Source organism: Capra hircus, chromosome 24 (genome assembly GCF_001704415.2).
Source record: "Capra hircus breed San Clemente chromosome 24, ASM170441v1, whole genome shotgun sequence".
NCBI lineage: Eukaryota > Metazoa > Chordata > Mammalia > Artiodactyla > Bovidae > Capra > Capra hircus.
In genome coordinates this window covers 41,960,099-41,987,876 of record NC_030831.1, presented here as the reverse complement: position 1 = coordinate 41,987,876, position 27,778 = coordinate 41,960,099, and the positions used below count along the sequence as shown (strand labels likewise).

Genomic DNA, 27,778 nt, shown 5'->3' with positions numbered 1-27,778 from the left:
CAGAGAAAGACAAGTACTTCCTTTCTGGAATCTAAACAAACAAAGCAGCGAATGTAACAAAAAAGGAACAGACTCAGACATAGAGAACAAGTCAGTGGTCACCAGAGGGGAGAGGAAGCCTGAGGGCTAAGTTAGAGGTGGGGAACTAAGAGGCACACACTCAATGTGCAAAGTAAACACACTCCACAGTACAGCACAGGGAACACGGCCAGTGTTTCACAACAACTACGACTGGAGTGTAACCTTTAAAAGTGGCGAACCACTGTTGTATCTCTGAAACTTAAAGAAACTGTACATCAACTATACTTCAATTAAAAAAAAACTTTAGGCCAGTTATTAAAAACAAGCCACGAATTGAGGCTGACATTGTAATGGTAAACATTACAAAACCTTTTAATGGCATCACAGTAATCAGTAACTTAATCCAGCACTGACAAAACCCCCCCCCCAGAAATTCCAAATAGGAAAATAATAATATGGATTTTATTTTGCTATAATCTTCATTTTGAGATGGAAAAGTTAGAAAATAATTCCTATTTTCTTACTTTTCTGAATAAAATATGGTGAGCGATAACTTTAATTGAAATTCCTGATGACCTCCTCTCTCATGAATACCTTGTAGATGTGTAACTTTGCCCCAGCAGTGCCTGCCCAGAAAATGGCACAAGTGAACAATGAGAATATGTGTTTAGTCTGTTACTCAGAAATTGTTACCAAAATGCTTTCCTTTTAAAAACTGAACACTTCAAAGTCTCAAGTACAGAAAGAGCAGATGACAAGAGATTCGTTCTAAAACTAGAACTTGGACATGAGTAAGTGTGAATCAAAGTTATCCATGAAAAAGCAATACTACTAGCATTCGAAAAGAAAAGTCACAGGCACGGTTCTGCAGTCCCGAATGCTGAGTGCAGTGTTCTGCCACAGCCTCACAGATAAACACAGAACTGATCAAAGCAGGTGCTCGCTCTCCAAGCAGCCAAGGACCAGGGGTGCAGCTCAGTGTCGAACAGAGCAGACATCCCACACCTCCAGCGGCAAAAGAATACAAACATAGAAAATCGGGACAAAGTCCAGAGAGCCCTCTGAACACGCTGTAGGAACCTTCAGAGAAGCTTTCACCTAAAATGAAATTTCCTCATGCCTATCAGAATCACGAGCGAGAAGCAGCTACGTTAGTCTTGTGTAGATCTTTAAAAATCCATCATTAATTTTTCTTAAAAGGCAAGTTTTACATTCAGTTAAATATGTTTATTTTATGTAACTAAGAAGTTATAAGTTAAAATTCAGTGCCTAATTTATTTTCTTATTTTCTATAAAATAGCAGCATATTAGCCAAAACACTCATTAAACGACATGTTTTCTGTGGGCTACATAACAGTCTCCCCAGTTATCAAACATGCCTGCTCTTTCTTAACAAAGAAAGGGCATATCAAATTACCTTCAAGAAATGTGCATGAACCAATTAAATGGAAAAACTAAATCTAGTCTCTTTATTCTAAATGTGTATGATCTAACTCATCATGAATATGCATGAGCAACAATGCATGTTACAGCCTCAGTCATGGGAAGGTGAGGAGCGACAGCACGGGTGTAGCACAGGTAGGAGCTGCATCCTGCACCAACACCTAAGCCACACCGCTTTGTAAGAACAGAGGCTCAATTTTGGACCACACGTGTCCAGTTCAACTTTAGACACCCAATAGGAATCACACTCCTGCCAAGTACGAGATGTTAGTTTTCACACACACGGAATGTAGGAAAATGGAACCTAGACTTCAATAACATTATGTCAGAGCCACAGCTGACCTGGAGGAATCCACCCCTGGGGTCTAAACACTTAGCAAGAACAGCCCATCCCTCAGCTGGACTGAGGAAAAACTCACACGACAGTGTCAGTCATGGTGTCTCGTGGCCAAGACACATCCTGGACGCAGACGCCAGATGCCCTTCCTCCCCGCTGACCTCCTCCCAGCACCCAGCCTCTCGGGGGCACCCAGGTGAAGGGTGCTGGCCACACGCGCCAGGCATTGCACAATCAACCCACTGTGAGCCCTCCTAATGGGGGTGTGGGGATCGAGTAAAAAGGCAGCATGCGCGCGCGTATACACACACACACACACACACACACACACGGACACAGTGTGGAGCCTTTGTTCACCTGGAAGGACCAAGGACATGAATGAGGCTTAGGACCCAGGTCACAATCTTGCTCCCAAGTATTCTGCTCCTTCCTGTGAAACACAGAGGCAAGCGGACCGGTAGCAAGCAGCGCGGCCCTCACCTGACACCCTGTAGATGCCCTCGCACTTCATGCCGTGCTTCTCCACGTAGTCCACGCACTCCCGGAAGACCGCGGGCAGCCGCACGCCGTCGTACATCATGGTCCTCTCCACCGCGTCCGCCAGCGGGACCCCGAAGATGGGCCTGAGGCTCGGGACATCCAGCTGAGGCACCTCTGTCTCCTGAATCGGCTTCTTCTTCTTCTTCTTCTCCTTCCACTGTTTAACCACGTCGGCTGCTGTCAAGTCTTTCGACTTCTTCTCTTTATGCTTCTCCTCTTTGTGCTTTTCTTCTTTATGTTTTTCCTCTTTGGGTTTCTCTTTTATTTTAAAATCCTTCTCTTTCTTTTTAGAAAAGCTGGGCTTCTTGAAGACATGGATCCCCTTGGACCTCTTCATTTTGGAAGGACTTTCGGCTTCTTCCCCCGAACTATCTTCCTGAAAGGCAGCATAGCCTTCAGCTGCCAAAGAAACGCAGGAAGCGTGAGTCACAGTCTGCTGAATGTCACACTGTCCGTTTTTTATGTTTAAAACAGGACCAAAGAAGAGTCACCTGGCCTTGGCGACTTAGCTTTCCACCTGTGGCCCAGCCCTCCTGTTTTCCCAGCCATTCATCTCGGCTGAATAGTGTTGCTATGACATCCCTCAACCACAAGAGGGCAACGTGACCAGAGCTAGTTACCCTTGCAACTGGTTTTATTTTACACATATGTGCAAGAGGAGCTTTTACAAACCAAATTACTGTAAATAATCATTTATTATTTCAAATTATTTGGAAAGAATCCCACCATCACACACAACATTCCTGCACACTCGGAAGAACATCCTCTAACCTCCACTTCTCTTAGCTTAGGTTTTTCTATTTGGTGCCTGGACTCTAAAGCCATCTCCAGTCACAACTGGAGATGCAGGACTGTGTAGGTGCTCTTTTCCTCCCCACCGCATCTGGCTCCCAGGTCTCTGGCTGGTAAGTTCCTTCTGGGGCAGCAGCAGGGATGGAGCTTCCTCTGGGGAAGACCAACCAGGAAACCCCTAACCTCGAGTGTCAGCCATGCCCCTGAGTCAGAAGCCTGGGTTTCACACTGCCAGCTACTCAATATCAGAGCTGCCCTAGTTTGGCTTCCTTGTTTTTTGGGTTTTTTTAAAAACATCTAAAACTCTCCTGTTCTTTTCTTTACCCTAATATCTTACAAGCTAAAATAGAAACTAATAATAGAGATTCTATAATAGAGATTAAAGGTACTGCATAAATTTCCCTCTAGTTAAAATACCACGAATTCCACACCAACCAGAATGGCAAAAGAACATGATATTGGGGTGGCCAAAAAGTTCATTTGAGTTTTTCTGTAACATTGTACAGGAAAACCTGAACTTTTCAGCCAACCCAGTAATAGAAAGCTATCATCCTCCCTACAGAACAGGAATCCCATATGGGCGTGTCGTGGTATCTGCTTAAGAAAACAAATACACTATCTCTTACCATGTGCCCCAACTGGCCTACACAACCTCACCAAGACAGTGAGACTCCATAAGCACAAAATTTCAACAATTATTTTTCATACATTATTTTAAAAAACCAACTTAAGAAACCTCCACCAGAAAACTTTACCACTTCTGGAAATTCAGTATTTTTACTTGCGACAGTAAGACCCTAAAATACAAAAACTGAGACCCTGAAAACAAAATATAAAGCAGGAGTCCCTGGATATAGGATGGCAGGTACACGTGACTAGAGCAGATATTTATCTAGAGTAAAGCCACAGCACAGAGGAAATGGCACTTACTCCTTTTTTCCTTTTTCTTGAACTTTCCTTTCTTCTTCCCATGGTCCTTCTCATCGTCAGACACTACATCGGGAGGCTCATGGAGGCTGTCGTGGGGGGGAGAGGGCTCGCCCGTGCGGTACAGCCCGGGAAACTTGGTGGGGCTGATCTCCTCGGAGCTGGGGGTGCGGGTGAGCCCGCCGCCATGCTCCACCCTGCGGTGCTCACTGGGGCTGCTGGTGGGGGGCAGGAAGCACTCGGTCATGCTGCCTCCCTGATGACAGCGAGCAGGGCTTCTCGGTCACCTATCCATCACACCTGCGGGAGACAGAGCATCACGATCACCTGGTGGCCACCAGCGCCCAGGGGCAGCAGACAGACGCACAGCTCGGCAAACCCCCCTCAAGAACCGTCGCTGGTTTTGTCATCTTGAGTTGCATTCGTGCCTCACACATGCACGTCAGTTCTCAAAAACCTGAAAGCGCTGGATCTTCAAGTGTGAGGAAAATTAACCAAATGAAAGGACACAGGACATCAAGGCAGGACAGAGTTTCTCCTAAAAAGAGCCCGCCGCTGTAAGAGGTTTCATTTCGATTGCTATCCAACAGAAACCTTAATTTTTCTTAAGTTATGAACAAACAACCATGAGTAACAAGACTCTTTATATAACTACACATGAACAGTTCAGTGTCATTAGTAAAATTTACAAAACAGTGATAGATGTAGTGACTCACACAGGTTCAGATCATTAGCTGCAGTTACATGCAGTAGGCAATCCATGTGTTGATACAGCTAACAGAGGGAGAACCTCACTTGCTCATTCCTAAACTGCACACAAAACAGTTTTGCTAGAATGGACACCACAAAGGACAAATGTGGATAAATACCAAGGTTCTACTGTGCAGCACAGGGAACTGTACTCAATATCATGTGATAAACCAGAACGGAAAGTATGAAAAAGAATATATATGCGTGGGTATATGTGTATAACTGAACCACGGTGCTGCACAGCAATAATTAACACAACTTTGTAATCCAGCTATATTTCAATAATAAAAATTTTTAAAGAAATAATAAAAAGGTACAAATATAAGAAAAGCTCAAGATCTGTTCACATTTTTCTTCTTCATTACACAACGGTACACAGTTTAAGTACCATGCTCAAAAGTGAACTGTGTTAGTTCTTACTCCTCTTTAATGTTTTTATAATATTCATCTGAAAAACTACCAGAATCACTTGTTTCTCTTTGCACTGGTTTAAGGCACAAAGTGAAGAGGAACTAAAAAGCCTCTTGATGAAAGTGAAAGAGGAGAGTGAAAAAGTTGGCTTAAAGCTCAGCATTCAGAAAATGAAGATCATGGCATCTGGTCCCATCACTTCATGGGAAATAGATGGGGAAACAGTGGACATAGTGTCAGACTTTATTTTTGGGGGGCTCCAAAATCACTGCAGACGGTGATTGCAGCCATGAAATTAAAAGACGCTTACTCCTTGAAAGGAAAGTTATGACCAACCTAGATAACATATTGGAAAGCAGAGACGTTACTTTGCCAACAAAGGTTCATCTAGTCAAGGCTATGGTTTTCCCAGTAGTCATGTATGGATGTGAGAGTTGGACTGTGAAGAAAGCTGAGTGCTGAAGAATTGATGCTTTTGAACTGTGGTGTTGGAGAAGACTCTTGCAAGTCCCTTGGACTGCAAGGAGATCCAACCAGTCCATTCTAAAGGAGATCAGTCCTGGGTGTTCTTTGGAAGGAATGATGCTAAAGCTGAAACTCCAGTACTTTGGCTACCTGATGCAAAGAGTGGACTCATTGGAAAAGACTGATGCTGGGAGGGATTGGGGGCAGGAGGAGAAGGGGACGACAGAGGATGAGATGGCATCACCGACTCGGTGGATGTGAGTTTGAGCGAACGCCGGGAGTTGGTGATGGATGGGGAGGCCTGGCATGCTGCGATTCATGGGGTCGCAAAGAGTCAGACACGACTGACCGACTGAACTGAACTGAAGGTGATTTTGAAATTTTAAAAACACACAAACACAAGTGATAACTGATAAATCTGACCATAAACAAAATCAAAAGACAAGCAAATGTGAAAAAAAAAGTGTAAAATATGAGAGCGAACTTTTCTAAAAAGCAGAGTTCTCACAAATCAATGAAAATTTCAACATAGCAAGAATGTGAAGCAGTTCACAGGAAAATGACTAATATCCACATGAAAATAACATTCAAGTACAATTGCAATTTTTAAGAACATAAGACGGTAAGTTAGAATTTTTATAACATCAGACTGGCAAAGAACAAAAAAGGTCTATAATATACCAAGTGCTGGTAAGGGTGTGAATATCCACTAAGGGAGAGTATCCACCAACAGCTGAAGTATAAACCAGCACGGTCTTTTCTGAAAAGCAACTTGGCAAAATCTATCAAAATTTTAAATGTGCTCTCTTTGATCTAAGAATTCCTCTTTTTAGGAACTTATCCTTCAGACATCCTTTTATAAGCATTCAAAGACGTGCACATGAAAATAATCATTTTAGCATTGTGAAAGCAAAGACAGCAAAATCTAAATGGCTATCAATGAAAGACACATTAAATTAGGCTTGATCCAAATAACGGAAGGTAAAGTCACACACAAGCCATCTCTGACACAGTAAACCATTGTTAAGTCTCCGAAGCTGTGAAAGAGGAGGGAGAGAAAGATCTCCTTTTATTTTGAGCCTTACCACGCCGTCTATCACTTTACTGCTATTATCACGCTTTTCTAATGAACAGGCCATGTTTTTTCAGTCTCATAAATATGTTTCTGACGATATTTAATAGTCTGAGGAAAGCAATTCACAGCACAGTATCGACTTTTAAATATACAAGCACACAGAAAATGTGAGAACAAGGGGACCTTAGGAACAATTATCTCTGAATGAAAAAGGTTATAAGTGATCTTTTCACTTGTTTACGTTTCATCAGTTTTCTGCCAGGACAGTATACACTACTACTTGCCTAAGCAGGAAAAACATTAAAGGAGAAATTTCATCAAAGGAACTGTGAGCCTCGCTGTCACTCCCAATTCTCTGGTTTTACTTCATGGGTCCTGACGGCTTTTTTTTTTTTTTTAATACATTCTTTTCTTAACTGAAGGAATGAGAGTTTAAAGGGAGCTAAGATGCCACCAGCCTATCGGTTATGTATCACAGGTGGGGAAACTGAGGTCTGAAGAGCGGAGAGCGAAACCATGGGAGCAGGCAGGAGCAGCTCGCCCTGGCCCGGGCTGCACGCCTCCCTGCGCTGTCTCCTCCGCGCTGGGACCCACCTTCCTCCCAGGAGTCCTGCTCGACCCGCTCATACCTGTCTTTCCGCATAAGGCCCACAGATGGGCACAAGGAATCTTTCTGGAGTGACGGCAACAGTCTAGATTTGGATTGTGGTGATGGTTACAAACTGTAAATTGACATTTTAAGTGGGTGAAATCTTATGGTATGCAAATTACACCTAAATAAAGCTGTTAAAAAAAGGATCAAGTACCAGCACCCCTTTCTCCAGGAATCCCCGCTCATGCCTCACACGGCCCAGGCTAAGCCATGCCCGCCTCCCGAGCTACAGAATCAAGGAGCACACCTGGGTGCCAAACTGGGCCTTAAGGACCTGTGCATGGGGCCATCTTGCCCAGTAATTAGCAAGCCCAACCTCATGCAAAGAGTAGACTCACTGGAAAAGACTGATGCTGGGAGGGACTGGGGGCAGGAGGAAAAGGGGACGACAGAGGATGAGATGGCTGGATGGCATCACGGACTCGATGGACGTGAGTCTGAGTGAACTCCGGGAGCTGGTGATAGACAGGGAGGCCTGGCGTGCTGCGATTCATGGGGTCGCAGAGTCAGACACGACTGAGCTGAACTGAACATTTAACACAGCACAGGCTGCACAGGAAGTAGCCAGACGTTTCCTTAACCAACTAAACCCACTAGCAAGTCTATTCCATGTTCTCAACATGCTGTGTCCCACTGATGACACAAAGATGAGGAGAAATGACCTGGCCCTCAGCCTCCAATTACAGAAACAAAGAAAGGAAACACATATTTTATTTGAGTTCTGTGGCTTCAGGAACTTTCACATCACCTGACACGTCCTGTGAGAAAAGTGTCTTTCCAGGTTTACAAACTGTAGAACTAAGGCTCAGAGAACTGAAGTCACTTATCCTACTCCACACAGCAAGAGGTAAAACTGGGACGGAAACACACGTTCCTTCTGCTGAAGTGCCCTCTGTGTACACGTGTACACACACACACACACGAGAGCACTTATGCCAGGAGGAGCAGCATATTAATGACACAAGCAGAAACGTGGGGCTTGTTATGAGAACAGCAAGAAGACGGGTCTGATGGGAGCAGATTCATGAAGAAGCAACAGAAAAGACATGGAAAGACAAGATGGTTCTGAACTGAAAGCCAGCTGGTGTGAGCTGAGAAGGGCACCACCAAGTTCAAGTCCAGAAGCGACAACGCTGGGGCTGAGAGGCATGAGGGCAGGACCACGAATCACAGAACGCAGGTGGGTCTGGACCGCCCCTTACTCTGTACTCTTGCTAATTACTGGGCAAGATGGCCCCATACACAGGTCCTGCACACTGGACTGACCAGGAAGAGTCCTGTTCCTGACACACTGAAGAGGTGATCTTGCGAAAACCACTCCAGAGGAACAGCTGCTGCCCTGACTCAGCCACGCATGGCTGGGAGGAGTGGCCGCTGGCGCACAGGATGGAGAGAGGCCGGAACGGAGATGCAGGGATGGTCCTGAGCTCAGGGAGCCACAGCACCCCTCAGCGTCCTGAGTAAGTGGGCAGAGAGACAGGCCTCGAAGGGCCCACAGGCACTTCAGCATAAACAGCCAAAGGTGAGGGGGGAAAAAGAAATTCCTACTTCTGAGGCAAAAGGAGAAGTGATGTAAACTTGTCAACATTTAAGAAAGATGTCAGCACAGCTAAGAAAAAGACCGCACACTGACAGGCAAAGAAGGAAGACAGGACGGGGCCTCGAGATACGAGAACCAACACTGATCCCGGAGGGCGCTTTCTGCCTCTTCATCACAGACTTGCAGCAAAAGATGCCAGAAACCCAGTGATGACAAAAGCCAGCCCTCTCAGCTGAAGGACCAGAAGGGGGCTGTCCTTCCAGACAGAAGCCTGGAACAGAGTCTACTCTGCGGTCTCCTCCAGCACAGAGACGTAACCATGACAGTATGGCGCTGGAGCAAGGGTGGACAGGTTAGTGAGCAAAACAGAAACTCCGCAGAGGCAGGCATATACACAGTCAACTGCCTGTCAACAAAGGCTCCAAAGGAATTCATGGACAATAAAAGTCTTCAGCAAGGGGTGCAGAGTAACCATGGGGGCAAGAGAGAAGGTCAGCCCTCCATCGCATCACCACGAAGTGTGTATGACAAACTACAGACACAAAACTTCACTGGTAACAACTTAAAACTTCTAAATAGAACACATTTGTGAGCCCTTGGAGGAAGAATTTCCCAGACAGGAACAGAAAGCAATTAACTACTGAATTAAAAGTCCACAAACTAGACTTTTTATCAAAAACAAAAACTTTCACTCATCAAAAGATAGTAAGAAGAAAATTAAGAGTCAAGGCCAAGACGTGGAGAATACACTTACAGTGTGTGTGCGTGTATGTGTGTCTCACAAAAGACTTAAACCGAGGATATATACAGAACTTCTACAGTTCAACAATAACCCAAAACAAAACTGGGCAAAATCAAGCAAACAATTTAGAAAAGAAAACCTATGACTCGTCAATAAGCCCATGAAAAAACCTCCACATCACTAAACATCAAAGAAATGGAAATCTTTGATGAGCTATCAACAGACACCATCCAGAATGGCTGAAGTGCAAACAGAATTATAATTCCTAATGCTGGTGAGGATGTGTGGCACTAGAAATTTAATACACTGCTGGTGGGAATGTAACATTTAACCACTTTGGAAAAGTATTACTATTTGGCAGTATCTAGTTAAACTTTTACCATATGACCCAGCAATTCCACTCCTGAGTATTTACCCCAGAGAAATGGAAACATTCACACATACTCACATGATCAGAGTAACTGTATTCGTAACAGATAAAAAACAGAAACACATTGCCATTAACAAGCCTGGATAAACAAGCTGAAATATATTCACACAATGGAATACTAGCATTTTTTGAAATGAACGAACTAGTCATCCATACAACAAAACAGATGAACTTCAAGATAGCACTGCAGACACCTGAGATTACACAGTGTATGACTATTCATATGAAGCTCTGGGAGAGGTAAGCTCATCTCCATCACAAGAATCTACAACTGTGGTCCTGGGGTTTGGGGAAGAGGTAGGGACAGAGTACAGAGCAGCTAGAGAGAACCCTCCAGGCTGATGGCTGTGTTCCATGTCCTGACAGGCATGAGGGCTACACACACACACACACATTTGCTAACACACACAATCGTGTTAGTCTCGGGTGTACTAGTGCTTTAATATTTACGTCCATTTTGAAATGAGGACCAGTGGTGAGCCTAGTAACCACCTGTCCCCACACAAAGTTGTTTCAACATTATTCCACATTCCTTACACTGCACGTTACATTTCGAGGCTTTTCTTTTAATAACCTGCACCTCCTGATCCCCTTCATCTATTCAACCCTCCACCTCCTTCCCTTCTGGCAACCACACATTTGCTCTCTGTATCTATGAGTCTATTTTCATTCTGTCTTATTTTTCAGATTCTACACATAAGTGAAATCATATGGTATCTGTTTTTCTCTGTCTGGCTTATCTTACTTAGCAAAATGCCCTCTAGATCTATCTACCCATGGGGTCACCAAAAAAAAAAAAAAAACATTAAACTGTGCCTATCACTGAATTATAAATTACACCTCAACAAAATCTCACAGATTAGGGGGAAAAAAAAAACACAGATGCTATGCAGAGATGATCATGAGCCATTAAAAATGTGAACTTTCCTCAAATGTTGCAACTCTCACCCTAATGGTTGACATCCCCTCCCAGCCCCCTACACCCAAAATCACTGCAATAGGAATTTCTATTTCCAGTCTTTCCCAAATGAAAGCCTTTGGCTATCTGGAAAAAATCTCTCTCCAGAGATAATTTAAGGGAAAAAATGTCACTTCTGTAATAACTAACAAAAACTATTAAAAGTATTTCCATACATCTAGAAATTTACTTTAGAATCCCCCCAAATTATACCTTTGAAATTAAATATTTCATGTAAAAAGAATAGTTATAACAGTTTTAACTGGGGTAAAGCCAAAAATAAGTTTCACAAAATCAGACTCAAACTTAATAAAGACTTAAAAAGCTTCACTCCTCTAAAGAACCAGGATACACACTGTTCCAACAGTCTCTGCTGCTCACGTACCAGTGTTAACCAGCACACGTAAGAGGAACCACTCACCCATGCCAAAGGACAAAGCAGTATCAGCAGGAAAGACTGACTGCTAAACTGAAGTCTCCTGAAATGAGGTTTTGAAAATAACTCCAGTGATTCATTAAACTTGATAATATCTACACAGACAAGGGCCTCTTCCAAAAAACTAACAGCTTGCTTAACTAGTTCACAAGTTATACAAGTCCAGTATTTATAAATGGATTTTTATTAAATACAGCCTAAAAGCCACTGGAAACAGCTTTTCCTTGTTTTTACGGTTTTTAAAAAAAATCTGTAAATTAAAAGTCTCTAACCTAAATCTCTATAAGGGAATCCAGATACTGGCTCATTAGAACACACTGAGCGCCGACCCCCATTAACCTACTGTCTGGGGATGGCCAACTCCATAAGCACATGCGCAAGCAAAACACATTCTTGTTCTTCAAATTTTCTCAGAATTAAAGAGCATCCAGATCACAAGCGGCCACTAAGCACCCAGCACCATACATGCAGAGACCCACCAGAGCACCCCATGAGGTCTCAGGGCGCAAGGGACAGAGAGATGATTCTGAAGGACTCCTAGCGGGCAGGAACAGGACAAGCAAATTACAAAAGATCACGACTGATTTGCCAATAGGACACTGGAAATTTACAGACAATAAACAAACATATTCAAAATTCTGATAAGAAAACCAGTTTCAACAACCACCCGAGTGTACAGGTAGAATAAAGATACTCCAGACACACAGCGCCAAGGACTGTATTCCCTGTACACTTGCCCAAGAGACTTGGCAGCCTGAGATGCGACCCAATGGGCAGCAAGGAGCCCAGGAAGAGCAGGCCAGTGGCCAGCTGGCGACACAGTCCCTGTGACCCAGGGGAAGAAGGGCTCCAAGACATCTGCCTGTGCAGAAAAGAAGAACAAGACTGGAGCTTTGGGAACAAATCCATCATAAGAACAGAGTAAAAAACAAATAACAGTAAGAGACGACCACTAACTTTAAGAAAAAAGGCAGATGGGAAAATGAAACTGTAGTCCTCTGCCTGGCTCAGGATTACACAATGCTTCTGTAATAATCACAATGAAAATAATCACAATGATGGATGCTGACTGATGGAACCAAACACTGCGCAGGGCATGACTATGCTGGAGGGCTGGGGGCAGCGAACCCGGGGGAGGGTCTCAGAGACCCAAATCCTCATCCACCTAACGCCTAGGTAACAGAGGACATTCAGAACTGCCATCTTCAAAAACAGCAGTTTAAGGGTATTACTTAGGTAAAGGAAATAAACACCAAAAGAAATAGGTGAAAGGAAAGCTTCAGCTATAAAACTCGGGGGCGGGGGGCGGGGGCAAGGTGGGGACCAGCATTTTGCCTGAGGTCCCCAAGGCCACCCCGGGGTCAGCGATTCACCAGGAGGACTCAAATCAGTAAGCACACAATCACACTCAGGCTAAGATTTATTATAGAGAAAGGATACAGAGCAAAAAAAGCAAAGGACAAGGGGCTGAATCCAGAGGAACCAGGCATATGCCAAGGGCCCCCTGGCAGGGGAGACACAGGGACACATATGAAGCACCAGGGGTTTCTGGCTGCTCCTCCGTCAGCCCAAGGTCCCTGAGGAGCCCGGTCATAGCGGCTTTCTCTATGGAGCGGGTACTGAAGTCCCAGACTTCCAGAAAGAAGGCAGGCACTCTGTGTCAATCAGGCTATTCTACAATCCGCTAAGGCCCAGTAACCACACTTCTCACTTACACAAAATTTTATTGGCCATAAGGAACTCTACTCATCAAAGGATTTCTCTTAAGACATGAATATTACTGTTCAAGAAAAAAAACAAAACCAAGTTTACAAGCTGAGATGAGGCAAATAATCCTTCAGACGAAGCAGATAACGCTTAGGGAGTTTCCCATTGTCCACAGCAAAGTCCCAGCCACGCTAAGACGCGCGAGGTTCACAGGCTGTGCCCGTGCCGCACAGCAGTATCCAGAGGTACAGAACCACGCACACCCCACAGACCAACTGTCAGCCCTCTGGATTGTTATCTAATTGGTCCTTTCCAAACTTCCAACTTTTGTTCAGGTCTGTGAGAACAGATGAGCCTGGTGGGGTCGCAAACAATCGGGCACGACTGAGTGACTAAACAACAAGTACTTTAATAGACATTTCACTCGAGTTACTGTTTCTTTTCTGTAGTTGTCTTATATATCAAACTTAAACTTTAATTTCTCCCCAACCCCCAGGGGCTTAGCCAAAAAACTTTTAATTAGTGTCCCATATGCCATAGAGAAATTCACTGAGACACAGTGATTTATGTTTTCCACTCAGCTTCTCAACATTCTCAGTGTCACTGATTAAAATATGCCTAAGAGGGCTTCCCTGGTAGTCCAGTGTCCAAAGCAGGGGACACGGGTTTGATCCCTGACCCGGAAGACTTAACATGCTGCAGAGCAACTAAGCCTGTGTGCCGTAACTCCTGAGCCTGGGCTCTAGAGCCCGGGAGCTGCGGTCTGTGCTCCACAACAGGAGAAGCCACCGCAATGAGAAGCGCAGGCACCACTGGCAGGCAGCCCCCATTTGCTGCAACTACAGAAAGTCCATGAACAGCAACGAAGACCAGCACAGCCAAAAGTAAATGAGTAACTAATAAAAATCTCTAAGATATATGTTATCAAAATCAGTTTAAAAGATGTGAAACTCCAAAGTTCATGATAATGAATACAAACGTGTGAATGTCTTTTTAAGGTTGACAATAACTATTACACGACTGTTAACAAGAAAACAGAAAAATTCACATTTTAGGAAACTGATATAATGCAATACTAAATCAACCTCTGGATGAAACACAAATCTGCAAAGCACAGACTGTGCCCATTATTTAGGTGAACATAAAAACTCTGATGTTCAGAACTCCAGGTGTCAGGAAATGAGCAGCCAGAACATACAGTATCTAGCAGCCAGAAATAATTCCACCTCTGCCTGGGCTGAAAGGCTGGGGAGGACACAGTTCAGCTCTGCACACAGCTGTCCAAATCAAAGGGCATGTATGTATAAGTATGGAGAGAAAAGTCCACTGCCTTTACACAAAATCCAAAGTGCTATATCATCAGCAGTCACAAACACCGAGGACCAAAAAGAAAATTTTCTTATAAAAAAACCCCTGTGACCTAAGTGGCAAGGAAATCCAAAAAAGAGGGGGTATGTGTATACGTAAAGCCAATTCCCTTCGCTGTACGGCAGAAATGCAACACTGTGAAGGAACTAGACTCCAATAAAAATTAAATTTTAAAAAACATAATAAATATCATTTGGAACTTAACAGTAAAACAGCACATTTTTAAAGTAACAGTATATCCTTTGGCTGGAAGACAGGTGGTATCTTTCCTGCCATATCTCATAATCACATGATCTAATCTCAAGTAAATCTTAAATCAGAACTTAGCTTGGAAACAGGGGAGCCCAATAAGCCTCATTTAATGATTTTTAAAATGCACACCATCGATTACAATAGAAAGTGGGTAAAAGCATCTAGTCCACTGTTGCCCGACAGTGCGCAGAGGGACCCAGGGCACTACGAGCAAACTCCACGGGTCTGGGGTAGCTCAAACTGAGGGAAGCACAGTGTTGCTCGACACCTGTCAGAAACTGCACAGCTACCAGAAAAGACAGTGGCTTTCACCACTCAACTGCACATTCCCTTCAACAGCATACCTTCATAGAGCAGAGTTTTCTAAGGGTTTTTAAAAAATCAACAGAGAACAAGAAATAAGGGTTGTGATGTTCAGTCTGATTGCAAAGTATCATAAGCGGCACAGTGCTCAATGGACACACACAGACCACTAATTTTAGTTATTTAAGATAAAAATTATTTTCTCTTTCAGCTTATGTGTATTTTTTTTTTTCAAATGGCTAAGTTGCCTGTCATGTGGGCCTTATGAAGTATCACTAGGAACAAAGCTAGTGGAGATGATGCAATCCCACTTGAGCTATTTCAAATCCTAAAAGGCAATGCTGTTAAAGTGCTGCACTCAATATGCCAGCAAATTTGGAAAACTCAGCAGTGGCCACAGGACTGGAAAAGGTCAATTTTCATTCCACTCCCAAAGAAAGGCAATGCCAAAGATATGTTCAAATTACCACACAATTGCACTCATCTCACACACTAGCAAAGTAATGCTCAAAATTCTCCAAGCCAGTCTTCAACAGTACATGAACCGTGATCTTCTAGATGTTCAACCTGAATTAGAAAAGGCAAAGGTCCGTCTAGTCAAAGCTATGGTTTCCCTGTAGTTATGTATGGATGTGAAAGTTGGATTATAAAGAAAGCTGAGTGCCGAAGAATTGATGCTTTTAAACTGTGGTATTGGAGAAGACTCTTGAGAGTCCCTTGAACTGCAAGGAGATCAAACCAGTCAATCCTAAAAGAAATCAACCCTGAATATTTACTGCAAGGACTGCTGCTGAAGTTGAAGCTCCAATACTTTGGCCACCTGATGCAAAGAAATGACTCACTGGAAAAGATGTGATGCTGGGAAAGTTGGAAGGCAGGAGCAAAAGGGGATGACAGAGGATGAGATGTTTGGACGGCATCACTGACTTGATGGACATGAGTTTGGGCAAGCTCTGGAGTTGGTAATGGACAGGGAAGCCTGGTGTGCTGCAGGCAATGGGGTCTCAAAGAGTTGGACATGACTGAGCAACTGAACCGAACTGAAAGTTGCTAAGACATAAATACGTATTTAGTTGTGCGAGCCTAACAATATAATTTAACATACTATTAAACATTTCCATTAGGCTGACGCCAGGTCAAATACATAAGTTATGTATGAGGCTGAAATATCAAGTCATAAAAGAAATGAAAGATGCTTGGAATCAAGACAAAAGGACTCAGAAGTCAACTAGAAGATGCTCCCACTGGTCAAAGAACCAATAAAATTAATAACTGCCATGAACTAAAGTATCAAGTATATTTAAATTCATGAGTTCATGAGGACATTTAAAAATAAAATTCACTGATCACTTTGGAGGATATGAGAACTAGAGAACCTTGTAACTGTTTGGAATAACTGGCAAGTAAAGGAGGGGGAGCATTTATTCTGAACCTCCTATACAAAGTATAGTTCAGCCAAGTTTCCTTTTATCAAAATCTTCCATGTAATAAACAAAGAAATAAAAGACTATCACCACTTAATAAGCAGTTTAAAAATAGATACTGGCAACGATCAATGGCTGTTAATATCACAGACAAAAAAGACACCAGCCTGGAAAAACTAAACTGATAAAACCTTATTCTGATTAAGCCTCAAAATATACAGACATACAATGTATTTTATTTAGCTAATACTAAAGAAAAAGAGAGGGGAAGGAGGAAGAGTAGGAGAATGAACATAAAAATTAAGAGACTTAGACCGAGAGAAGAAGGGGACGACAGAGGATTAGATGGCTGGATGGCATCACCGACTCAATGGACATGAAGTTGAGTGAACTCCGGGAGTTGGTGAAGGACAGGGAGGCCTGGCGTGCTGTGGTTCATGGGGTCGCAAAGAGTCAGACACGACTGAGAAACTAAACTGAACTGAAGACCGAGAATGAGAAGACTAGGAGAAAATATTTGTAGAAGACATACCTGATACAGGACCATTATCCAAAATACACAAAGAACTCTTAAAACTCAGCAATAAGAAAACAAAACAATTTAAAAATGGGTAAAAGACCAGACCAGAAACATCACCAAAAAAGATACAAATGACAAATAACCACGTGAAAAGATGTTCCATATCATATAGCATTGGGGAATTACAAATTAAAACAGCAATAAACGTGACAAAAATAAATCTAGATTTTAAAAAATTTTTTCTGTGTGTGGTGATGAATGCTAACTAGATTTACGGTGGTGATCATTTCATAATATATACAAATACCAAATCTGGCTCTCAATTTGCAGTGCTTTTGATTTAATTCAGCCTCCAACTGATTATGATCATGCTTCATTTTATCAAGGTATACTCTGAAAGCAACTCCAAACAAGTTCTCCTAGTATTTCTGTTGTTCAGCTAGTATTTTTGTTTTTCATTACTTTTAAGGCAAAAGCTTCACATTTAAATATCTATACAACCCTTTAAGGTGATCAGTTTGATGGACTTCATTCAAACTGATCAACTGCAAAGAAACAGACCTAGCGCCTGGTGTACAGTAAAATAAAAGCCTCATGCCACGATTTACACTAGGATCGTTTAGAACAGAGGGCATACACGTTTATACATTCTTTGCTCATATGCGTATAAAACGCCTCTGGAGGAATATACCAGAAAAGATTAAGTTGTGATCTCTTCAGCATTATCCTTAATGGCTCACCCAGGCCCCCAGTCCTCAGAAAAGAAATCGGGAGAGACCCTGATGGGGAGAGAGAATGTGGCACAGCTGCGGGTCTAAGTACCATCACCCTTCATAGACGGGGTTTCCTTTTCTGTCAATATTGACACCGACCTGCCACAGCACTGCCAAGATTAAACAAAGTAGTATTCGTGGTCTACAGCAGGTACTCAGTAAGCAGCAACAATAATAACTACATAAAAGCAACAATATTAAATTCCTGGACAAAACTTGAGGTTTTATAAACTATATCCTCCACCCATAAAAGCGAGAAAAGGAAGAGTTTCACTATTTTTTCTTTCCTTGACTCCCATTTTTAATACATTCAGAAAATCATAAGTGCACTGTTAAAAAAAAAATCATAAACAAATATAAGAAGCCAAGAAGAAACCTGGAGAAAAAGTACTGGCACTCGACACGACAATTACTTTGCAAACTAATAAACAAAAACAAAAAGCGATTGAGGATTTGAATCTGAAGCAAATAGTTTTAAAATGCAAAAACGGAATTTAAAGATTCTGTTTTTCACCCACCGATTTTCTAAAGAGGAACAGGTCTGATGCCCAACACTGGAGGGTGTGGTGAGACAGTCACATGCTGCTGGAAGAAGTGTAAACGGGCTCATTCAGAAGGCAACTCAGCAGCATCCACCAAAAATTAACACTCCGACCTAGCAAATCCACTGTTAAACCCTGTCCCCCAAATAGACAAAAGTAAGCAAAGCACCGTTTTTGATGGCCAAAAAACCTTTATTATGTTGCATCTCTACAAGCACCTCAAATTCTCTAGGAAAAAAGCAAAGAACAGAGAAAAATACTAACCCAACTATATGCTGTCTACAAAAGACTCAGGTGAACTCTAGTAACAGAGGCAGCCTAATAATGAATGGAGTGCTAAATAAACAGATGGAGGGAAGTTGGTAAAATGATAGCCTGAGTGCTCAGTTGCTAAATTGTATCCAACTCTGCAACTCTATGGACTGTAGCTCTCAAGGCTCCTCCGTCCACCGGATGTCCCAGGCAAGAATACTGAGGTGGGTTGCCATCTCCTTCTCCAAACATGATAGCTTAAGGAACTCCAAAAGTTCACCCTCCGAAGAGCCAACTAAAACCAGTTAGAATCCACGTTAACCCTGGAAACTAACCAGAAGCTTGCAGCAATTGAGGGAGAATTTATTCAGGAAAAACAGTTGAATCTTAGTGAGAACGTAGGATTCTGTGATATTTAACTCACTCTGATCCTATCCTAGGCTTCCCAGATCAGTGGCAGCCTTGAAAATAACAGCCCACATTGCCAGCACTGGCACAGCAGAACAAACCTCATTCACAAACAAACTGAAATTATTATTCCAGGCTCTCTGGAAGACCTACCTGCAGAAGCGCCCGCCTTATCTCACCTAAATGCAGTTACCTCAGAACTTCCCCCACGCCCTGGGCTACGCCTGCTAGGGGGCAGCCAGAGAGAGGTGTTAGCAGCGCTGCCCCCTGAAGCAACAGGCAACAGCTGGAGTGAACACTCCCTCCAAACCAAGAGAAGAAAGGCTGAGCAGGGAGATGTTCTGGGGAACAAAGACCTTGAACTGCTGCAACAAATTCCTGGAAATCAGGAGAAACGTGGATGCCCAGCGCCAGGCACATGCTCAGGACACAGAATTCCTGGCTGATCCTGTTTCCTTGCAGCAGTATGACTGTGTCATCCCACTGCCTTCTGGCTTCCATGGTTTCTGATGAGAAGTCAGCTGAGGATGACACTGAGGCTCCCTTGTATGTGACGAGCCACTTCTCTCACTACTTTCAAGATTCTCTCCTTGTCTTTAAACCAGTCGATTAAGAAGTGTCTTAGGTGGATCTCATTGAGCTCATCGCACCCGAGAAAGCCCTCCCCACTCACCTCTGGATGATCTTGACGTCTGCACAGACAGAAACAAAGGCCAAGACCAAAGCTGTCAGGTGGCTGAGTGCTGAAGCTACACCCAAGGGATACATAGCTGTTCTGGTAGCTTACTGGTCTGCTAATGACTGGACATTAGCAGCTAAGAGAATAAAACAGGAATAAATGTAACCAAGGAGGTAAAAGACTCATACACTGTAACTACAAAACACTGCTGAGAGAAATTAGAGTAGACCTAAATAAACTCCTTTTTAATGGGATAATTCAGTACTGTTAAGATGACAGAAATGGAAATCTGAGCCTCAGTATGGAATTGCAATGGGCCTCGAATACCCACACAAAAATAATGAAGAAACAAAGGGGGAAGACTCACACTTCATAATTTCAAAAGCAATTACAGAACTAGAGTAACCAAAACAATGTGGCACTGGCATCAGGATAAGCATACAGACCCGCAGAGTCGATCTGAAGAGTCCAGAATAAACCCAAACATCTATGGTCAACTGATTTTCAACAAATGCGTCCATTTTTACTCCATGGGGGAGAAATGGTCTCTTCAACAGACAGGAACGGGATAATTAGATTTCCACATACAAAAAACAGGCCCTATCTCAGACCACATACAAACATTCACTCAAAATGAACCAACGCCTACATATAAGAACGAAAACTATAAAACTCCTAGAGGAAAACAACAGTGTAAATCTTCACGCCTGTGGATTTGGCAATGGATTCACAGATACGATACCAAAATCACAAGCAACAAAAGAAAACACTGATAAATCCTACTTCATCAAAATTTAAAACTTCTGTAGATCAGAGGGCATTATCAAGAAAGTAAAAAAGACTACCCAGAGAATGGAAGAAAGGATTTGCAGGTCACACATACTGATAAGGGGCTTCCCAGATGGCTCAGCTCCTGGAATGCCGGAGGCACAGGAGATGTGGGTTCGATCACTGGGTTAGGAGGATCCCCTATAAGAGGAAATGGCAACCCACTCCAGGATTCTTGCCTGGGAAATTCCACAGACAGGAGTTTGGAGGGCTATGGTCCCCCGGGTCGCAAAACAGCAGTAAACAACTGAGCATATACTGATAAGGGTCTACCATCCAGAATACACAAAGGAACTCTCACAACTCAACAACAAGAAGACAGCCCAAAGCGAAGCTAGGAAAAGGACCTGGATAAAGATTTCTCCAGAGAAAATATACAAATGGCCAATAAGCACACGAAAAGAAGTTCAACATCATCAGCCACCAGGGAAATAAATGCAAATCAAACCCACAATAAGTTACCAATTCACATCTACCAGGATAGCTCAAATTTTCAAAAACCAGAAAATAACAAGTGTTGGTGAGGATATGGAGAAATGAGAATATTTACACTGGAGAGTGAAGTGGTGCAGCTGCTTTGGGAAGCAGTTTAGAAGTTCCTCAAACGGTTCCAACATAAAAGTCACTACATGATCTGGCCAATTCTACTCTTAGGTATGTACCCAGGAACAATGAAAACATGTATCTGCAAAAAATGCTGCACATGATTATTCACATCAGCGCTATTCAAAATGGCCGTAATGCAGCAAGAACATAAATGTTCAACAACTTATGAATAAACAAAATGTGGAATATTCCAGCCAGTGGAATATTCTCAGCGATGAAGAGGAATGGAGTTCTGACATCTGCTACAAAATGGACAGGTCTTGAAAACATGATGCTGAGTAAAACCTGGTCACAGATGATCACATATATGATTCCATGCACGTGAAATGCCCGAAACAGGCAAACCCACAGAGCAGAAGCAGATTAGCGGTTGCGAGTGGGAGCAGGAAGAATGGTGAGTGGCTGATAATGAAGAGCAGAAATGAAAGATTCTAAAATTGACTGTAGGAGTTACTGCACCCCTATACACACTAAAAACATTTTAAATTAAATTGTACACTTTAAAAGGATCAATTTTATGTTATATGGATATCTCAAGAAAGGCAGCATAAAGAAAAATCCAGCTATTTCACGCTCCTCTTTCACCCTCATCAAGAGGCTCTTTAGTTCCTCTTTGCTTTCTGCCATTAAAGTGGAATCATCTGCATATCTGAGGTTGTTGATATTTCTCCCGGCAATCTTGATTCCAGCTTGTGATGCATCCAGCCTGACATTTCGCATGATGTACTCTACATGTAAGTTAAATAAGCAGGATGACAATATATGGCCTTATGTACTCCTTTTCCAATTTTAAACCAGTCAGTTGTTCCAAGTGAGGTTCTAATTATTGCTTCTTGACCTGCATACAGTTTCTTAGAAGACAGGTGAGGTGGTCTGGCATTTCCATCTCTCTTTAAGAATTTTCCAGTTTCCTGTGATCTATACAATCAAAAACTTTCATGTAGTTGAGGAAGCAGATGTTTTTCTGGAATTCCCTTGCTTTCTCTACAATCCAACGAATGCTGGCAATGTGATCTTCTGCCTTTTCTAAACCTAGCTTGTATATCTGTAAGTCTCCATTCATGTACTGCTGAAGTCTACCTAGCTTGAAGGATTTTGAGCACAACCTTACTAGCATGTGAAATGAGCACACTTTTATAGTAGTTTGAACACTCTTTGGCACTGCCCTTCTTTGGGACTGGAATGAAAAGTTAAGATCATGGCATCTGGTCCCATCATTTCATAGCAAATAGAAAGGGAAAAAGTGGAAGCAGTGACAGATTTTATTTTCCTGGGCTCCCAAATCACTGCAGATGGTGACTGCAGCCATGAAATTAAAAGACGTTTGCTCCTTGGAAGAACAGCTATGGCAAACCTAAACAGAGTATTAAAAAGCAAATACATACTTTGCCGACAAATGTCCATATAGACAAAGCCATAGTTTTCCCATTAGTCATGTACGAATGTGAGTGTTAAACCACAAAGAAGGTTGAGTGCTGAAGAAGTGATGCTTTCGAACTGTGATGCTGGAGAAGACTTTTGAGAGTCCCTTGGACAGCAAGGAGATCAAACTAGTCAATCCTAAAGGAAATCAACCCTGAATATTCATTGGAAGAACTGACACTGAAGCTCCAATACTTTAGCCACCTGAAGAGAAGAGCCAATTCATTCAAAAAGACCCTGATACTCAGAAAGATTGAAGGCAAAAGAAGAGGGCAGCAGAGGAAGAGATAGTTAGCATCACTGACTCAACAGATATGAATTTGAGCAAATTCTGGGAAATAGTGAAGGACAGGGAAGCGTGGCATGTTGCAGTCCATGGGGTCACGAAGTAAGACACGACTTAGTGACTGAACAACAAGGAAAAAGCAGGCTCAGGTCTTTAAAAGCTCCTTCCTATCCCTTTATTAACCTCTGGTAACACTTTTTCTTTCTTCTCTTAACAGCTGAAAATTTGTTTATTCTTGAAATAACCTACATTGGCTTTCTCCACTCTGACTTTCCATTTACACCTCTCAATTCAATCGAACAGCTCCCTCCCCAGATGATAGCACTAAGTAGGATGCTATGAAAGTGCTCTCAGTTATCAAACTCAACAAACTCCCAACAACCCAGTTTTCCTCAAGTTCTCCAAGGCAACATATAGCTTCCTTTATTTTTTATTTTTTTTCTGGAGAGGCAGTTGTGAAGTACAGCTTCCTTCTGAAATGATCCCATTTGGGCTTTTAAACCATTTTCTCACAATTTCTCGACATTTCTAAACACACGGGAATTTCCCATTTCAGTTCTTCTTCAATTTGGCTTCAAATGCAACTATTCTCCATGCGGAAACTTTTCCTATGCCGTGTTACCTAATGAAAAGCTTCAGGTACCACCTATGATAGATCCTGATGACTCTATCAAGACCTCTCCCGTGTGCTCCAAACCCACACACCTGACCCTGTAGCATTTCTACCTGCATGTTCTATAGGTAACTCCTACTCAATGTATCCAAAAGCCAAAATACTGTTCCTCCACAGATCTGCGGATCTTCCTGAATTCCCTGTCTCAGTGTACTTTCCTGTTGTCTATTCAATCACCCAAATTAAAATCCAGTTATCTTGTCCTACTATTTCTCCCTCACTTCCTAAATCCAATTCTCACTGAATCCTGTTAATTCTACCTTGTTAATATTTGTGCTATTAACTTACTCCTCTGCATCTCCACCGGAGAAGGCGATGGCACCCCACTCCAATACTCTTGCCTGGAAAATCCCATGGACGGAGAAGCCTGGTAGGCTGTAGTCCATGGGATCGCTATAAGTCATACAAGACTGGGCCACTTCACTTTCACTTTTCACTTTCATGCTTTGGAGCAGGAAATGGCAACCCACTCCAGCATCCTTGCCTGGAGAATCCCAGGGACGGGGGAGCCTGGTGGGCTGCCATCTATGGGGTTGCACAGAGTTGGACACGACTGAAACGACTTAGCAGCAGCTGCATCTCCACTGACCCTACCTTAGTTTAGGCCCTTATCTGTCACCTCAAATATTAAAAAAACTGCTCACCATCCTCCTACATCCTGCCTTGTCCTCCCTCCATCCCTTCTGACATCTGTATGAGACCAGAGTGATTTTCCTAAAATGAAAACCTTATGACTCTTGCCTGGTTAAAATCCATATGCTCTATTATTACCAAGAGAAAAAGCCCTTGAGAACCCTTAGGATGGCATGGGGACCAATCTGTGCAGCCTCACCTGATCCCATAAGCCCAATGCTACAGCTGCAGAGAACAACTTTCCACCCTCACAGTCCTCTGGTTCAACTTTCCCTTGGCCTTCACCTGTCTACAAAACTTCCTAATTTGGCCTCTGCCTACCTCCTGGGTTTCACAGCTTGCCACCACCCTCCACCCTTGCGGGCCATACCTGCAGATCCCACACTCACTCTGTAAGTTTGGACTCCTGGCTTTTCTCAAACAGACCCTCCTACGGAAATACCCATCCTGTCTGAGCCTGTCTCCTCACTGTTCTCAGCCCTTCCCATAGTTTTCCCTACCACTGCCCCCTTCCACACTCTCCTCCCTGCCCCTTTAAAACCGACCACTACCTCCCTTGTATACCCACCGTGCTCCTGGCCTTCCTCCAGTCAAAGCAATCTCAAAAACAGTCTCCATGGAAGTTCAAGTAAGAAATAGTCTTAGCATCCTGAAGGCAGGGGCACTACCTTATCCATCTGTAAGTCTTCACAGTACCTGCTACACAGAAATTAAACTAAATGACCTGCACTTTTACTTATTTCCTCTACATATACTAACAAAAGCTTCTATTGGAGATTTTCTTCCAAAAAAGAACGAACATACTTTTGGGTTACATTTTGGGCCCAATCTCTCTTTGTAAAGGAAACACCATAGTTAAAGTTATTATGCACTTTCTGATATTACTTCCATTTTTCTAAATCAAGGGAGAAATGGTCCCTAGAAGACCTAAAAGGAGCAATACTATTTTAAAGAGATAATAAATTATCTCTCGCAGCTTCAAGATACTGTTTAAAAAATTACTTCCCATAGGCTCCTGTTTAGCTAGCCCACCTCGCTTCCTTTTATGGGTCACTCTGAAAAGTGGAAGCCCCTCTGCTAACTAACTTCCTTCCTGCCGGCACCATCTGCCGAAACAGCTGACAGCAATTAACTCGTCCTCAGGAAGACACTCAGAAAGGAGTTACCAAGTGGCCAAGCTAATTCGGAAGGCGGAAAATGGATTACCTTTCCCATTTCCAGACAAGACTCCGTGACCAGCGAACCGCCTGTGGCCGGCGGCTTCCGGAGAACGTGAGCGCTTCTCCGCCGAGCACCTGCACCACCACCGGGGCCGCAGGGCGGAGACCCGCCCGCTCCAGGCGCACAACCCGCGGTGACCGGCTCCCGACCCGGCGCGTCCACGTGAACGCGGCGTCCGAACCACAGCACTTTCTCCCGCACCGTCAAAACCGCTCGGGTTAACACTTGATCACCTTCGAGCACTCAACCAGGCCTTAGGAGAAGATGCTCTGCTTGCTCAGCGGGGAGGCTCTGGAGTCACGACTCCCAAACCCGAGGGGCGTGAGGAACTAAGGGAGGCTCGGGTGTGGGGTATGCGGGGAAACCTGTTTCACTCTCACAACGTTTAAAACAAGAAACAAAACCCGAAAGCCACCCCACAGTTGACCTCCACAAAAGCCTGTGGGCACAAGCCCACCTGACGAGGAGTTCTGATAAGAATTCCCAGCTCGGACTTGTCGGCGCCCCTGGAGCACCCCCGCGTCCACCAGCCTCCCTCCGCGCCGGGCGCGCACCGGAGACCCTCCAGCATCCCGGCCGCGGTTACGTAAAACCCCGAGTCCCTCTCCGCCATCCGAGGCCCGCGCCCCGGGGAAGGGCCCGGCTTCCACCCTCCTCGCCCGGACCCAAGAGCCCCGGCCGGCGAGCGGAGGAATGGGCTGCGCGGGCCGGAGCCGCCGACCAGCGCCCGGCCCCGCCGCCCCGGCAGCCACGCCCCCGCCTCGCCGCCCGGCCGCGAGAGCCCGGCCCGCTGCCTGACAGACGCCGCGGGGAGGCGCGCGGACGGCTGCAGGCACCGGGCCCCGACGCGACCGCCGCCCGCCACTGACCTGCGCCGCCGCCGCCGCGCGACCGCCAGCGCCGCAGCCGCCACCTCCTTGTTCTCACGCCGCTGCCGCCGCGGCCGCTTCCTGCGCTGCGCCCCCGGCCGGCCTCGGTCGCCCCATTCCCACCCCGCCCCAGCCTCCGCCTGTTTACAATGATTGGGACAGAACCGGGCGAGCCGGCCCACCGCGCATGCGCACTCCCTCCACCCGCCGCAGCCAGCTTCCCGGCTCCTCCTCCCAGCGCAGACGGCCGGGGCCGTGAGGGCAAGCGCCCCGTGACCCCCGCGCGGGGCACGCTGGGAATAGTATTCTTCGGAAACCTAGTGCCCAGTCCTCATGCGGCCCTCCGCGGGAGGCGCACTACAACATCCAGGAAGCATCACGCCTGCCGGGCCCAGGGGCCCGCGGGGGAGACCCGGAGCGCGCGAGAGAACGCGTCGCGCCAGAGCTCAGCCGGCGCCTGCGCAGTTCTCGGTGGTCTGGGACCGGGTGGTCGCGTACCTCTCCAGCGCGGGCTCCGGGAGGACTGCTGCGGGCAGAGTCAGCCGAACACCGGAGAAGGGCAGGAGTTGTCCTGTCCACTCTCCGCATAGCCTGTTCCCTAGCTCCCGAGGCGCAGACCGTCTTCACCGCGGGTTTCAGTCCCAACCAGTTAAACCGGCCCGGAGGCCAGCCCAGCAGCCGCGGGGTGGGGCTCATCCCGGGCTGGGTGGGGAGTCTGGCTTGGGGTGGGGACTTTTGCTGGGGATTTGGACAAAGGAAGCGCCCCGGGCTTCTAAAGAGGAACCTGCTAGAATTTCGTGTCGGCCTTGGCCTCAGCGTTCCTTAAACGGGGGTAAACGAGAGCCTCTCTAGATCCTTGCACCTTGTACCGAGGAGCTCTTGAGTCAGAGCTGCCCTTCGCACGGCAAGTGTGCACACAGAACTGGATCTGAAGAAGACGGAAATAACTGCATTTCCTCCAGAAACCCTTCACAAAGGCTTCAAGAATTGTCCTGCAAATGTTCTTGTCTTACAAAGTTTGGCAGTTGACTTGGGGGATGTCTCCTGTCCATCGAATTCCCCAGGGAAGAATGCTGGAGTGGGTTGTCAATTCCTTTCTCCAGGGGATCTTCCCGACCCGGGGATCCAGCCCCGGTCTCCCGCATTGCAGGCAGATTCTTTACCATGTGAGCCACCAGGGAAGCCCCAAGATTGGGTATAGATGGCCCTTCCCTATCACCTCCATTCCTGCCTGTGCACCTCTTCCTACAACTTCATTACATATTTAGACTGACCTCTGTGATCCACCGTATCCTGTTCCAAATCAGCCCGCCTCAAGTCTGACGGTAGATCCCTCCCTTGTACCCTGCATTTCCCACTCAAAACTTCAGCCCCCTTGGCTTGACGCCCAGGAAGGACCCACAACTGGCCCACAACAGACCAAGATGGTCTGCGGTAGCCATTGTATTCTGACTTTTTGAAAAGCTTTCTTACTGCCCTTCTGGCAACAGAAC

At 44.8% G+C, this 27,778-nt stretch overlaps 1 protein-coding gene across 2 annotated transcripts in view; it reads right to left on the bottom strand.

Annotated features, from left to right (window-relative positions):
* RALBP1 (ralA binding protein 1) overlaps positions 1 to 26,936 on the bottom strand; it is a 45,877-nt gene extending 18,941 nt beyond the window's left edge. Inside the window, exons 1-3 of one of the 2 annotated variants that reach the window (XM_018039437.1) lie at positions 26,784 to 26,936; positions 4,064 to 4,360; positions 2,282 to 2,740 (exon numbers count right to left, since the gene is read on the bottom strand). In XM_018039437.1, coding sequence (XP_017894926.1) covers positions 2,282 to 2,740; positions 4,064 to 4,307 — 703 coding nt within the window. In that variant the 5' untranslated portion in view covers positions 4,308 to 4,360; positions 26,784 to 26,936. Of the gene's footprint in view, positions 1 to 2,281; positions 2,741 to 4,063; positions 4,361 to 26,285; positions 26,458 to 26,783 lie in introns of those variants that run through there. The other variant, XM_018039436.1, reaches the window with a different exon arrangement.